This window comes from Seriola lalandi, unplaced genomic scaffold (assembly GCF_002814215.2).
Source record: "Seriola lalandi dorsalis isolate HSWRI2012SDOR001 ecotype SW California unplaced genomic scaffold, Sedor1 jcf7180002054883, whole genome shotgun sequence".
Classification (NCBI taxonomy): domain Eukaryota; kingdom Metazoa; phylum Chordata; class Actinopteri; order Carangiformes; family Carangidae; genus Seriola; species Seriola lalandi.
In genome coordinates this window covers 4,601,155-4,617,220 of record NW_019525658.1, presented here as the reverse complement: position 1 = coordinate 4,617,220, position 16,066 = coordinate 4,601,155, and the positions used below count along the sequence as shown (strand labels likewise).

The window sequence follows — 16,066 nt, the reverse complement described above, 5'->3', positions numbered from 1 at the left end:
TTAATTCTTAAGTTTTTTTCCCTGCAAAATAATACTAAATACTATTTTTTTTAAATAAAGTGGATGCCAAACATTATAGCAATGGCAAAAACTATCAACATTGGGAAATGATCAAAGAGGTACCTCTTCAGCATGTTGCCACAAGCTTTCCAATTATATTCCAGAAGTACCCACGTAAAAACACTGCCATCCTCTGGCAAAACATTGAAATCATTTCTACATTTTGTGTGTTCTGTCATGTTGATATTAGGTTAGGGCTATCAGATAGAAATACTGCAATCTAGAGGTTTGAAGAGCCTGGTTTTGTTACATAACAGGCAGCCAAACCTTGCATTAGTTAAAAAAGGCAGAGTCAGGCCTGGATGACTAAGAGTTGATGTTACATAAGCACAGTACACTCAGTACTAGGAAGATGTTGCTCTAGATACTGACTGTAAAGTGTCATGTCAGTCAGTGTAAAGTGTCAGGAGCTAATTTGAGGGAATTTAAGGTTTCTTACTCATTTGGTAAATCACATGACTGCCACAAAACGATGCAGAGAGGGGATAAAGAAAAGCTGTCATACAAACAATGCTTTTGATGTAGCTGACAATCCATCAAAGACATAAGGCTATTCAAGTTCTCTAAAGGGAAAATTATCTTTGGCTGTACACACTGGAGCTATGTAGACTGTATTACAACGATGACTGCCTACCATGATCTCTACTTAACAGAACAAACCTTATACCCCAAATAATTGGCAATCATTCATAGAATCAATCATTTTATAACATTGATCATTATGACTCAATCTCATTGGTATGGTTCTTTAAAGCTGTGCTGTGTAAGTAGACCGCTGATTGTTTACTAATCATTTTGGGTTTTGTGAGTGTAATATCCTTTTTTTCCCACAGAGGGAGCCAGAGTCTGTAATAAAGAGGAATAATGAGTGTAATGTTTATCTCCATCCAAAGAGGAAGTTCAGTGTGTTGACTAAATATGCCAGACTTATGTTTATTTAAGTATAACTCCTGACATTAAGCTCCATGCAGTTGTTAGATTCTTCTCCTATGATGACAAAAATTATCTACAAAAAAGTTATGCAATGTCGCATTTTGCAGTGCTCTCTGATGATGTTTTTATTGTTTTTCACCATGGTTCAATCTTTAGTTCTGCTGTGTTATCAGAAATATTGTTTGTTCTAAAAACTATAATGATAAATGTAAAAACGACACACTGCACTGCCTGATCAGGTCATAATACAGTGTTAACTCTTTTTAAAGCACAAAGGTTGTTGTGTTTTTATTGATTCTGCCATCAACTAAACACCAGGAGCATTACACTAATAAGGATAATGTGGGCTGATAAATTCATTCAGCTTAGCGGTTTATCAAAGCAGTGAGGTTTTGATGTGCTCTGAGGAAATCACCCATTATCTAGCGTGTGGCCCCCTCAGTCTCTGAAGCTAGGCAACAGTGGACCAGCAGGCTGTGACCCACTTCTTTTGTGCCTTCACTTTATCAGCTCAAGAGGCTTTGTTTCTAATCATTCATCACCACCGCCCCGCCCCCACTATCCTAACCTCATCTCTACCCCTTCGTTCCCCACCCATACACACACATACTCACATATAACTATAACTGTGAGGGCCTTTCCTGAGTACATACATTTTTTAACCTTTAACCTCTACTTTTGCTAACCTAAACCTAATACTAGTTTACCCTAATACTAATCTTAAGTCTTAAGTCATGCCCTCAGACTAAATTAGCCTCTTAAAGTAGTTAGCAAGGAGTTTTCTGTATGTGAAAAATTATACCCATACACACATGAATTAGCAACATTTTGACACCCAATTCAGAAAGAACTAGGAATTATACATCTGATTCATGAGTGAGGTGCAGCTTGCAGAAAGGCAATTTTGATCAGTGTCCCTAATTTCATGATTTAGCTTCTTGGGACTAGATGCTACCACCTAAATATTTGGAAAGAGACAACTTGAGGAAAATGCCTTTAAAATAAATGATAGCCATGGTGCTGGTAGAATTTCATAGGAATAACTGTTGCAGCCAGTGTGACATTTTACTTTATGGAATCATGTATACAGTTGCCATGGATACAAATAGCTATAATTCACTTCCCATTACACTTGTTTAGCAATTTTAAATATTTGATCTAATTTGATTCTGTCATAAAATACATACATAACATACTTGTGCAAAAATACAGGCAAAACAAAACACATATAGAATAGAATATGGAATATACTGAGTATAAGTTGACTTGTGCTTGTAGGCACAAAAGGTGGCAGTTGGTGGCGCATCGTGTAAAAACTGAACATGATTAAAACATCGCGATAACTGTGTTGATCAAAACAGCCGTGGTCATTTGTCAGGGATATGGAAAACTGACAACTAAATATACTCAAATGATCTATTTTTCATGAGTATAGTTAGGGTAACATTATTATAGGGGGAGTAGTTTTTCCTCTTACAGGTTATTATTTAATATCCTAGTAATATATCAAATCATACAAATTACATCGATCATCACATCTTTTTTAATTTTTAAGCACCGGTTTGTAGTAAATGCAAATTCATGGGTTTTAAAAAAGGTTTTTCCTGCATAACCGTTTGTAACGACGGACACTGCATCATTTAAGCAGCAGTCTGTTCTTATTTTATCTCTTCACGTGCTCATTTACTGGTTGTCACAGATGTGAACCACCAAAATATGGCGCTATCGTTTTAAGCCAATGGGCTGGCCGTTTGTAACAGATTGCAGCTGGCGTCACTACCGTGGCGGGAACGCGCATTCAAGAAGGGAAAGAGGTTGAGAAGGCATCGGGATCGCGCTCATCTGTTTGACTGGCAAATGCCTCCGGTGTAAAAGGCCGATCATTATGGGGGACCCAGGACCCCAAGACAGCGTGGACCCTGACCGACCGAACGCTGCGCAGAGCTCATCGAGGCGGTTTATACCGGGATAAGAACATTTTGTGTCTCCACTAATATACAGTCAGTCAGTGAGCTGCAGACGAGGCGGTGTTTGCTGGGATTCAATCAGAGTCAGAGTCGCGACTAGGTAGGTTTACAAGGAGAGAGGGACGTGAGGAAACTGGAGAGAGAGCAGTTTGCAATCTAACTGGATCCAGCTCTGAATTTGGAGAATGATGGATGGATTGTCGATAACAAGCCAGTCCGGTCAGCCCAACCCAGTCAGAGCAGGGTGGGTTCATCCGGAGTGAAATCAGTCGGCTCTCATCTGTTGGCTTCTCGTCCGCCGGGCGGCGATGTCCGCTTTCTGCCTAGACCTGCAGACGTCTGCCGTGGTTTCAGCACCACTGGAACTGGACAGCGACTGCATGGAGTCCCGGGCCAGCCCCTCCGCCCATGAGCCTGGCGGCTTTCAGGGTCATCCGCTGCGGCACGCCGGCTCTGGAGGCCTCGGTATGGCCTTGGAGGAGGAACTGGCCATGCTTACCGGGGAGCGGGAGGACGAGGAGGAGCTGGCGGACCTAGAAACGCCTGCGGTGGGGCATAACGCAGACTTACTGTCGCTCTTCCGTCAAAAGGAAAAAGACTTGGTTTTAGCTGCTAAACTTGGCAAAGCGTTGCTGGAAAGAAACCAAGACTTGACCAAGCAATATGAGAAAATGCACAAAGATCTCAACGAGAAATTAGAGGTAAACTTTGAAAAGAAAATAATAATTTGCTCAAGTTTTAGTGCTTCCTTAAGCCTCGTTCTGATTTGTCATCAAAATGCCATAATCCTACATCCAAGTTTAGGCCTTTGCGATGTAAACAAACTGTGGAGCTTTACTTTCAAGCTAACAGAGAGAAGGGGTTTCATGTAGCATGAGTCATTTTTATGGTAACGTATGTGCTATAAGCTGGAAACTAGCTACTTAGAGGAATTGGAAACCTGCTGGTAACTCTGATCTGAACGACAGTGTCAGGCCAAGCTAACAAAAGGTGTAGCACAGTATGTGAGTTATCCCACACATCATGTTTACAGTGAATGCTGTACAGTTGAGCTGTTGTTTTTGTTGTTTTAAAAAATCCTTCACACAAGCCAACACGTGGCGTGAGGAACCACAAAGACTAATCCTTTGGCTGTCCAGGGCCTACTGTATCTACTGTACATCTGTTCAGCTCTTTGATCCATATTCATCCCCATGTTGCAGCTCAGAGAAATAAGCTGCCTCTTAATATCAAACTCTTCTTATTATTCATGTTGTTACAGTTCCTGATGATGCTGTTTTGTGGACTGGTTTTGAATCTCTTTGATCCCTCCTTTTGTTTGGGCTCATACCCAGAGATGAAAACAGTGGCCACACAGATGCCAGCTGCTTCAGCCTTGGACTTAACATAATATCAACTCCCATCCAAACTCTGGCAGTCGCTGGTGGTGCAGTGCATCTGTTCACCGTTCATTGCCATCTAGAGAATAGAAAGAAGCATCATATTATCTGAGCTGTCACTCCAGGAGCCAGGGACACAGGAGACAGTTGTTGTCATTGTATATCACAGTTGCAGTTATTCACAGTCACTCTTTTGAACTTTTTTATGTCTTGTTTAAGTTTAACAAAACTTCAGTTTCTGGTGTGTGGTGCAATAGTCAAACTGTATTCATATGTTTTCATGTTAATGTTAAATCTACAGTTATAGCACAGAATGAAAACGTGTCTGACTTTTGCAGGACGACTTGAGCTTAAGAAAAAACTTGAATTTGCCTTTATTGTTGTAGAGTTATGTTTAGTGAGGGGATCAGTTTGCCATCCTGCACTTTTTTTCCTTCACTGAAATATTTCCAAGGATTGAGTACAACTTTCTCAGTCTGTTGAAGAACCAGCATCTGTGTGAAGTCTCTGACTTTGTCACACACGCAAGGCTTTCATTGGATATGCTTTGTAAAATTAGGGCAATACTGTACATAAAATCCAAGCAAATCAAGGTTTAACCATATCTCCCTTTCTCCCCTCATTCACATGCAGCACTTGGAACAGGAGAAGCATGAGTTGCGTCGGCGCCTGGAAAGTCGAGAGGGGGAGTGGGAGGGTCGTGTGGCCGAGCTGGAGACGGACGTCCAGCAGCTGCAGGGTGAGCTGGAGCGCCACCAGGTCCAGCTGAGAGAAGCTGACAGGGACAAGACCAAGGCCATCAGTGAGCTCTCTGAACAGAACCATAGACTGCTGGAGCAACTCAGTAGGGTGAGCAGTGTCATGTGTGTGTGTGTGTGTGTGTGTGTGTGTGTGTGTGTGTGTGTGTGTGTGTGTGTGTGCTTCTAATGTCCTTATTCAGATGCACTAGGCCAATCTGCATGGAAAAGTTAATTAGTAAGGGGTTTGAGTTGGTGTATCACATGGTCTTAATGCTGCCTTAAACACCCTTCCACCCTACCATGAAACTTCTCATGGAAATTCCAGTGTGCGTGCCTGTGTGCGTGCCTGTGTGCGTGCATGTGTGCGTGTGCATGTGAGCGTGGGTATAGTATGCCTTTCTCCCTGGCTGGGCCTCGGGGTCACTCAGTCCAATTCAAGTGTGCCTGGCTGACATGACATAAGGGGCTCAGCCAAGTGAAGATTCATCATCCCTCAGGTGGGAATCTACCTCCATTCAGCCTGTCTCTCTCTAACTTCACCTGAATTATGCTAACTCATCAATATAAAAGCGGAGCTTCCGGGTGTAATGGTGAATAATTTAGAATGATTGGACTGCACACTTATGCAATAGCACTATGCATATTGACAGGTAATTTGAGTGCAGTTATTATGACTGGCAGAGCAGAAAAGGTCTGATATGAGATAGGTAGAAAAACAGATTGATAGACGGACAGATAGATAAGGTATATACATCAGGTCGAACTGATATTGGAAGTAGATGCAGATTGATGCAGCTGAGAGTGCTAGTGTTTAGCTTCAGCTGATTAATCCTTTGCTAAGGAGCTCAAACACTTCAGTCTGCTCAGTCTACACCAAAACAAGGACACTTTTCCACATAGAGGATCCATATTTAATGTCATTGCTGTATTAAGTGTAAAAGCGTTCTTGTTTATTTGCCCCCACTCTGTCGAGGCTTCATTCCCACGCTAGAAAAAGTAATGTAACATGTCACAGCAAACTATAAGAATGATTGATAATCATATTTCCTAAACTGTGTGTCAGGCTAAGAGCTGTTAAGTCACAGGGCTGAGCTTGCGTTTCACCAACAGCAAGACTACGTCATGCTACCCTCCCTGTCAGAGGGATATATAGTCTAAACACCTGTAAGACCATTATATCAACTTAAGGGCTATAAACAGAGGCATCACAGTGTTGTCAGCTGCCAGGTAGGCTGGCAGTGGGTGCATAGACAACATTTCAAGATGCCCAGAGCTGTATATATAAAGGTTGTGCAGGTGCTTTGATAACCCCGTCAGCAGTAATGTCTATGGCAACGATCACGCTCGAGCGTGTTGTTTCCCCTCCTGGGAGAAGATATGATCTGCTGCCGGGCACACGCCGCTCAGGGAGGAGAAGGCTCCATGTGGCTGATTTTAACCACCAGCTCGCAGCTGTGCAGAGCGAGTTCTGCTTGTTGTCTTGATCAGATTAAATTAACCTCCTGCCATATCTTGCCCCAACACCATCATCACATTGCAATCAAGGACTGTCCTGGACGGGTCAGTCGCTGTGGATTGCAGCAAAAGCAGGCACTTAGCATAATTAAACTGCATTTGATTTAATTGAAACCTGGGTGTGGGAATCTATAAAGATATTCACTGGAAGTGGTCTGTATTGTGTTTAGGGGGAGAGCATATCTTGTGGTCTTTGTGACTCAGTGAAATTCATGAGACCTAATTGACTCCATCGATCCAGATCTCATGATTCAGTGCGTTGTGCAGGCAGAGGGAGACCTGCTGGGTAATAGAATAAATGAGGTCAGCCACAGTACTCTCTCCCTCTCTCTCTCTCTCTTTATCCTTTTTCTCTATGACTTTCTTACGTTCTTTTCTCTCTCTGTCTGGACTCATTACTAAGCAATGTGCTGTGACTAAGTAACATTAACTGTTTACAGCTCAGATTGAATGGAGGGAATGTAAAACTGTCCTGAGGAAACCCTGCAGTAGTGAACTGCAGGTCCACTGTTCTCTCATGCCCTACCCATCTCTCTACCCGTCTGTATTATGATGTAAATCAGTCTATATGTGGCGTCCTGTAAACCCTGTCCAAAACTATGGAATAGGACACGTTCCTATGTCCATCAAATGCTTATGAGCTTGTTATTGGTGTCCTTTAGCATGCCTGCTGGAAATCACATTTCACAGAGTGGTGACTGGACAATAGACACATCTATTGAGCATCAGGCTCCTAATTGACAGAACAACCACATCCACAGCCTCTGGGCTAACAATAACGAATAGGGAAAACAAATGGGAGATGCAGATTAAAAGTTTAATAGATTTGTGGCTGCCATTACAACACTGTGGAGGACAAAAAATTACTTATTAGCCAATACATAAATACATATTTTAAGTTATTAAAAGTATCATAAATATATGATTAAATTAATGGAGAAAATCTATGAATGAATAAATAAATGTTGGTAGTTAATCAGGACATACATAAGTGATCACATTTCACAAAAGTAAATAGTTTCCATATATCTACATGCATATTGAATGTACAAATACAGAAATAATTAAAAGCATAAATGTAGGAAACTATAAATAAGTGAATATGTATAAATAGAATACATTTGTCATCTATTTGTTTATTTTCTAATTCATTTAATTATGCAATTAACTGTGTATTTATGTATTCACTTCACCATTTATTTAATAAATGAAATATTTATTCATTTTTGTTTCAACTTTTGATGTATGTATATATTCATTTATTGGTGAAAAAGTAATGTTTCATCCTCCATATTTGACTGAAGGCTTTTCGGGTGATTTCTTAACCAAACCTTTTCAATAAGTGTAGCTTTATAATTCATTTTCTCAGTTACTTACTAACATTGTTACTAATTATCATTATTAATTAACTTTTTGTGTATTGTTTTACCTTTATTGATTTCATGTATTAAATGAAATACAGATTTATTTTTTCTTCATTTATTTATGGATTTATTCATGGATTTATTCAAATATATATATATATATTTTGACCTCTATATATAACTACACACCTTTTTAGAGGGTGCTTTCTAAGGCAAACCTTTGAGCCAAAGATTAGATTTATAAAAGCAGTCCTTCCCCCTCCTGACAACCCAGGAATCAGTTCTTAACAGAGCCTTCAATTGGCTGCAGTGGGATGACCTTGAGAAGGCAGGGCACTCCATAGGAAGTGATGTAAGTCATGGGGTAAGATGCAGCGCTGAGGGGATTAGGCTATAATCCGTGCTAATAGCCTTACCATATGCATTCAGTCCAAAACCAAAACAACTCCGCTCCATACTCTACTTAATTAATAACAGCAGGTAACTTAGATATTTGGGCAAAGAAGATCTAAAAATGTAATCTCCAAATCTTTTCCTGGGCTGAGACACAAACTCCCTGTGGTTACTCCTCTGTGTGTGTGTGTGTGTATGTGTGTGTGTGTGTGTGTGTGTGTGTGTGTGTGTGTGTGTGCGCCGCGTGTGTGTGTGCATGCTCGAGTGAATTTCCCAACACTGATAATAAAACTAAACACTATATTCGATACACCTAGAGAAAATAGGTTCCATTGATCCAGCAGTTGAGCCTTGGAGGCATGTGCTGGTCTGTGTGGGTCTCGAGTGTGAGGACAGCCAGTCTCCTCAAGCCTAATCTGATCAGAGTGAACTAGCAGGAAAGGGGCCTTCCTCTAATTACATTACCACACATGCTCAGAGAAGGCTGGGGATGCACTGACTCAAGCATAAGTGTCTACATGCTTTATGACCATGGTCAATTCTACCTCAACCTCTAGAATTTACTTAATTAAAATTTGACTGCAGCCTCCAGTGACTCATCAAAGTTGTTTATTTGAGACTATAGAGGAGGAATAATTCTATTTATTTGACTTGCCATTTACAACAGTTTCACAAGCAAGGTGTAATGTGAATATTTTTGAATGACAAAAGCAGAAAATCTAGCATCCTATGTCGTGTGTGGCCTCAGTGTATCCAGATCACACTCTGCACAGGATTCAGTTTCACTCCTCCTTTTACAACCTCCAGTCCCTGGGCATCTGTCCAGCTATCATCTTCGCTCACATCCAGTCACTGGAGCACATAACGTCTGCCTCCCATCAGCCCAAGGTACTGTAGCTGTTGCTCTCAGGATCAGCTCTGTGATTGGTACGTATTGTCACACTGAAGATTTGTTATGTAACCATTTGAAAGTGGGGTTGCCCACCCTCCCTAAGTCTAGACACGGCAGCGCTCTCTGTGAAAGTGACTAAGGAAAATACCAGAAGCACTGAGACCACAAGTCACAGCTCCACCAATCCCACTTCTCCCTGGTTGCTATGACAACCAGAGTGACATGCAAATTGTAACTCCATGTGTTGTTACCATGGGAATGTGCTCTACAGAATGGCATCAGGATACAGATGCTAGGTCGTGCAACCAAAGACCCACGATGCACCTGCAGTCATATCTGCCAGATCACGCTCCGCAACCACAGAGCGCCTGCAGCTGAATCAGCAGGAGTGATATCTACTTTTCTAGTTTCAGCTCTTCTCCTCCTGGAAAGTGAATGTGCAGTATTTGCTCAGGTAAATGTGAGAGTAAAGAGGCTGTAAAGGGACATGTCTCTGCTGAGCCCTACTCTCTGCTGAGGCGTCTGTCGCTACAATCTGATTTGCCCCCATTCGTCCTGTCGTGCTGATAATGCTTGATCTGGTTTATCTGAGGAATTTATGCGCAGATCTGCAAATCCGACAGTCTGCAGTCAACTTTGTGGGTTTTTTTTTTTTTTATATGATCTCAGTGTGTCAGATTGTTGGGCCAGTGGGTCAGATGTCGCGTCACCACTGTGACCTGTCACTGCACTGACCTCCACTGACTGCACATCTGTTTCCCACACAGAGAAGACAGCATCATGCAGCTGTCACACAGGAACCGAACTCTGGACAAAGTGGCTGAAAACCCACTGACTAAGAGACATTAGCTCATAGTAAAATTACCTGTCCTGTGTCAAACTTTACTTTAACTTATACTTATACTAATACTGTAATCTTTTTGGGGGTGTGGGGTGTTAAAGGTTTGGTAAAAGGCTGAGATCACCTTTGGGTGATATGATTCTGGTTATATTAGACAGTAATTTTAGTTGAGCCATTCATTTCTATCTGCAGATCAGTTATCAACTCATAAAATAGTTTAATTGTAAGTATCTAAAGAAAGCTTGGTAATTCCTGAAAACAGACATATCTCCATGTTGGAGTATGATACGTTCATCAGTGATGCCTGTCTCTCAGCGTTTGTTTAACCTGCTTTGAGTGTCAGGTGTACATATTTGTTGCATTTGATTCACCATCATTAAACCTACAAAACCTATCTAGTATAATTCAGTCATCAGTCAAGCTCAGTCAGTTCTCCATCCACTCAGTGTAAACCACACTCATTATATTTTTGATTGACAGCTAAACTTACACTTTTTGACTTGTGCTGATTTTGTAAACTCTAAAATCTTTCAGTTGTTGGAAGTATTATAATTAGTAGTAGTTATTTGCAGCCAGGTCTAATGCGTGTACAGGGAAGAGGTTTCATTTTCCAGCATGGTGGAAATAATTTAACCATCATTATGATAATTTTACAAAATAAGTTATTTCTTTATTATGTTATTGCCATATATTGTGTTTTCCCTATGAATTCATAATACCTGAATCTCAGTCCTTTCTGGAATAACACTGTGCTAGTAGGGGGATGATCAATTGATCAAATCAAAGAAGGGCAGATAACTTCTACCCTTGTGTTCAAAATCTTTTATGTGAGGAGAACTTTGGGCGTGCATAACTCTTTTGACATCCTTACAGTCAGTTTTTTAACAATCCTCCTGTAACAATCTCACAGAGCAGTTACTTTGCTTCCATCGTGTTAGTTACTGCTCAGAGCGGAGCGGCAGAACGGTGCATCTGAGGCAGAGTCTTCCTGGCAGCTTGTCCTTTCCAGAGACTCCCAGCAGAACAGCGGCACAGACTACAACCAGTGTTACCTGAGGACAGCAGTGAACTGAAGTAAACTAATGTATCTACACAACCAGTTGTTGAGCCTCTTCAAATCTCTCTGTGAGCTTCTTGAGAAGCTGCTGCAGCGTGTAGTGCCACCTACAGGCTTCGGTTCATATTCATGCAATAAGTCATCTTCATTTTCACTCAGCACACAGAGATTAAAAGACAAACCTGAAAAAATATACTGATTATTTGAACACTTCCTTGGTTAAAGTGTTTCGGCGATATATACACTATATATACACCATGTTTATTCTCTTCGGTGCAATATAAAAGTGAGTCATTTTTAGGATTCTACTGTTGCCATGGCAGTGATGATAATGCGAATGGTAGCTTCCTGAGAGCAGCTCTATGCTAATGAAGACCAGCCAGGCGGTGTGTAGTCTGATCCCACCTGTCCAATAAGCCTGGGTATGCTGCTGTGGTGGATTACACAAACACTGAGCAGTGGACTATTTAAGCTTTTAAAAAGGGCCGTGACATTTAGTTGAAATTCTGCTTTCAGAGGAACAGCTATCAGATGCACCATGACCAGGAACAGACTGGGGAGTAACAATACATCAATAACACTGAGCTCATTATGAAAATCAGTTTGTTTACGCACTTCTACATGTATGTGTGTGTGTTTGTGTGTGTGTGTGTGTGTGCTTACACTTTCTATCAGACTCCAGTGAGTGAGTCACCTCAGTATCTTAGAAAGAGAACACAGACTAAAGAGCTGCTGTGCAATGTTTCTAATCTAACTGAGCAGTTAATGTAGCACTTTAACAATGTGTTGTTGTGTCAACATCACCAACAGCTATAATTAAAGGGGAGGTCCACTTGATTCTACACATTTAAGTCTGTCTACAGGTCTACTGCATATGTGAAGAAAGATGTATGGTGGCTGTGTGAAGTAAAATGTGATAAACTGCCTCAGGTGATGTCACTAGAGTCAGCATTGGTCGTGGCTGAGGTTTGAAATGAAAACAATCCGGAGAAGTGAGTTCACCAGCGCTCTGTAGCCTGCTGCTCATAGTGGCTCCAGGCTACATTAGCTGCTAATTGAAAAGCACACTTGAATCTCCAAGTGAACTGTTAGTGCTCAAGTTGCACTGTGGGTAATGTAGGCGCCAGGCTTTGACTGAAGAAGAAGAGTGTGGAATAAAAAAGATACTTCTCTCTGCTGTATCGATTTTCATTCTTTTAACTGCCGACTGCCTGTCTGACAGTGTAGCTGAATCGGTGGAATACTTTTAAAGCAGGAAGAGACTCATTTAAGGCAAATTTTTGATTCAGTTTGCGTTAGGGCTGCACGATATTGCGATTTCAGTTGGAATGGTCATTTTTGTGTTTTATTTTCACTGAAAAAAAATGATGATGATGTGATTTTTGTTAGGTGTTTTACCAAACAAACATTTTATTATATCCGGAGAATATGATTTGTAGGTCGAGGCATCTCTGCAGCACCACGACATTTTACACTTGGCCATATCGTGATCACGATTATATTTCGATTAATTGTGCAGCCCTAATTTGTGTGTGTTCTGTTTCTGTCTGTCTGTTTCCAGGCTGCAGAGGTGGAGAAGCAGCTGTCCACTCAGGTCCATTCATTACGGGACGACTTCAGGGAGAAGAGTATGTCTACGAGCCAGCACATGACACGACTAGAGACTCTACAGGCTGAGGTGAGCCGCTATCAGTAGCACTTTTCTATTACATATCACTTTAGACTACATACAGTTGATTGAGCTGAACACACAGCGTGACCAGTCACCCACGAAAAGCTAAACAGAAAGGAAAAGTGCAGCTCAGATCTATTTGGAAAAATTGATTATTTGTTTGCAGCTATTGATTCCTCAGCAAGGAGCCTGAGTGTCTAAGGTGACAGCAGAACGCTGGGGATTCAACTTCTGTGCCATTATCCTGCGATCACCAACACTTTGGTCAACATGGCTTCTGTTTGGCAAAAGTTACATATTCTCACTTTAAAGTTGGAGTTTCTGGGGATAATAAGTGTAAAATTCCACTAAAGGAAAACACTTCTTTCAACAAATGTCCTATTTTTCAGAGGGCAGCCGTGTTCACCTTGCACCTGTCATGCTACTGGAACTGTTTCTTCTGTCAGGGCACGTTCTCTAAAACTTGACCTTCTCCTCTCTTTCTTTGATCTTTATCTTTATCTCTCTCCTCACCCATTCCTCCTTCCCTCACCCTCCTTCCGTCTTGGTTGGAGCAGCAAGGGCTAGAAGTGAGTGGTTGCCGAGCGCTGTCTGTCTATCGGCCAGACTGCATGCTGCATGGAACAGCTTGTAAAATAATAGAAACAAGGATTGCACCATTATTTATCTATTTTTTTTTACCAGTGCTTCTACTCTGTCCAGTTAAATTAGTTGATACATATGATTCAAATTGGATCTTATGTTGTCGTGGGAATAGAGGACAAAAGAGGAATTTATATATGGATGAAAAATCCATGTTTGACATTCCCATATGGCAATCCCTGTTTCCTAAGACTGAGCATGAAACACTAGTTTGGTAATCAGAGCATGAGATGTGTTGTGATGTCAGTCGTGTTCATGTATGATATCAGCCAGATATGTTATGAACAAAGGTACTGTCAGAGCATAACAACAGCTGAGATTCCCCGTAGCTGCTCTTCAAAGCCAGGCAGAAAACACCCAGACTGCAGAGCCTGCGCTATAATTGGGAGAAAAGGCTACAGCTCTATATTTAGCCGAGATACTGCAATGTCTCGGTGCTCCCACTTTTCTAACGCTTTGCCTTTATATGACATGTGCTGATGACTAATGACTTTTTGCCCTGTTTGCGAAAAGACAGAGACTGAAGCAGCCCAAAAATATCCAGAACTTGGCAATGTAGATGCTCGTATGGTAGTGAAAACGACTGATCCACACGTAAGCTCCTGTGCTGTGAAGTAGGTTACCAGATGTAGGTCAAACGCAGGAGGGATAAAAATGAACAAGAACTGATGTTTGTTTAATGGGGAAAGCTGCTCAAGCAGCTTAAAAGAAAAACAGTCACTAGGAAAAAGTTGTGTTGCTGCAATGCTAGCCTTCAGTTGAAGGCCGTTACACAGCCGTGGTAAGGTAGTAAGCTGATATGAGGCTCTATGGAGACGCAAACATATCACCAAAACATTCCTGAAGACGAGGGTGGCAACTAACGCCTACGCCTGTGCTAGGCAACAAACATTCTTTAGACCAGTGGGAGTACTTTTTAATCTTGTGTAAGAGCCCAGCTTGCCTCAGAGTCAGCAAAACAACAAAATTTATCCCTTAATCAGGTCCATAGCTGCCCATCTGTCCGCTATCAACCAGGAATCCTTAACAGTCCACTGTTTCTCGACTTAATACCTATTTTCTGTGGTGCGCTAACTAACCGCTGCTGTTTGACATTTTAGATTAAGATGCTGTCGGAGAGGAAGATGGAGCTGGAACGCCGGGTGCACGCAATGCTGGAAGAGAATGAGCTGCTGCAGAGTACAGTGGACGACCTCAGAGAGAGGACGCTGGTGTTGGAGAAGCAGTGTCACGAGAAGGACCTACAGGTACGGAGACACGCACGAAGGACTCTTAGATCTTTGAGGGTAGCTACTACCTCTGTAGATATTGCACATTACCTTCTGCAAAGCCTTTTTTTGTGTTTAACCCACTAAAATCTGTCCTTAAAATAGTCAGCACTCCTGTCAGCGCTCTGCAGGTATTCATAGTTTGCACCATTAAGTCCCGGTTTTGCCTCCTTTGTCATGTCCAGTTGCGACAGAGCCAGATGGAGCTCCAGGAGGTTCAGGTTTCTCACAGGCAGCTGACTGCTCAGCTGGAGGAGCTGACAGAGGAGCACAGCCTCCAAAGCCTCACCCCACACCCGTCCAGCCTGCTGTGTGAGATAGAACAGAGCATGGAGCAGGAGGAGCAGGAGCAGGAGAGGGAGCAGGTAGTTAGTATTACTATTATTATCATGACCGTAGGATTATGTTTCATTCACTCCACTCTTAGTTTGTTTCAGTCTCAGCTTCAGTCCGCTGTGAGCACCAGACGGGTGGGTAAATAAAACATTCCCCCCCCCTACTTGTCTGTGTAGTTGCGTCTTCAGCTGTGGGAGGCCTACTGTGAGGTCCGCTCACTCTGCTCCCATCTCCGGGGAAACGACGTCACGGACTCGGCGCTGTCCACCGACTCTTCCATGGATGAGTCCTCGGAGACGTCCTCAGCCAAGGATGTGCCTACTGGCAGCCTCCACACCAGCCTGCTGGAGTTACGGAGGCTAACACAGAACCTGCTGGATGGCAACGAGTCCACGGTAATAACACACTGGCAGCTGCTCAGCACTGACAAAATATCCTTCCTCTCAAAGATAAGGGAGGCAATGCCCAATTTTAGGGATTTTAAGATGATCTTTCAAGAAGTTCTATGTAATTTGTTATTATAATAGCGCAAATAGACTCCAGTCATTTATTTAGATTTTTAAGGAAAGAAATTATATAGTAGTCACTAGGGGGTGTATATTTTTAATTAATGAATTAAGCTTGTTTTATTAAATTTAATTAAATGGAGCGGTATACTGTGGCAGACTAAACAGGTTTTGTAGTGGCCTTATCTCTGTTTGCCTTCTTGTTTTCCGTTTGCAGCTAATACAATGATACATAATGGAGACACAGGAAGCTCCTAACAAAACCAAACTCTATCGAGAACTTATACTCGTCGTATTAATCCCTCAGCCAAAGCAGGATCTGATCACCTGCCCCTCCTGATCTATCTGCTCTGCTGTTGCTGCTCATTTGTCATTTGTCTCTGGATATTTTGCATGAAGTCAATGTTTACACCAAGACAAATTGTTCATTGTTCAGGTCATCAGTTACGTCTGTGTATATTAATCATCAGCAGTTATCTGTTTTTACCCGGCAGAATTAGA

General features: G+C 41.9%; 1 protein-coding gene across 1 annotated transcript in view; it reads left to right on the top strand.

Moving 5' to 3' along the window:
* The first annotated feature begins 2,843 nt into the window (after positions 1-2,843).
* bicdl1 (BICD family like cargo adaptor 1) overlaps positions 2,844-16,066 on the top strand; it is a 22,514-nt gene continuing 9,291 nt past the window's right edge. Inside the window, exons 1-6 of the mRNA XM_023397523.2 lie at positions 2,844-3,661; positions 4,973-5,188; positions 12,703-12,819; positions 14,556-14,702; positions 14,909-15,088; positions 15,236-15,454. Of these exons, the coding sequence (XP_023253291.1) occupies positions 3,269-3,661; positions 4,973-5,188; positions 12,703-12,819; positions 14,556-14,702; positions 14,909-15,088; positions 15,236-15,454 (1,272 nt within the window). The 5' untranslated portion in view covers positions 2,844-3,268. The remainder of the gene's footprint in view (positions 3,662-4,972; positions 5,189-12,702; positions 12,820-14,555; positions 14,703-14,908; positions 15,089-15,235; positions 15,455-16,066) is intronic.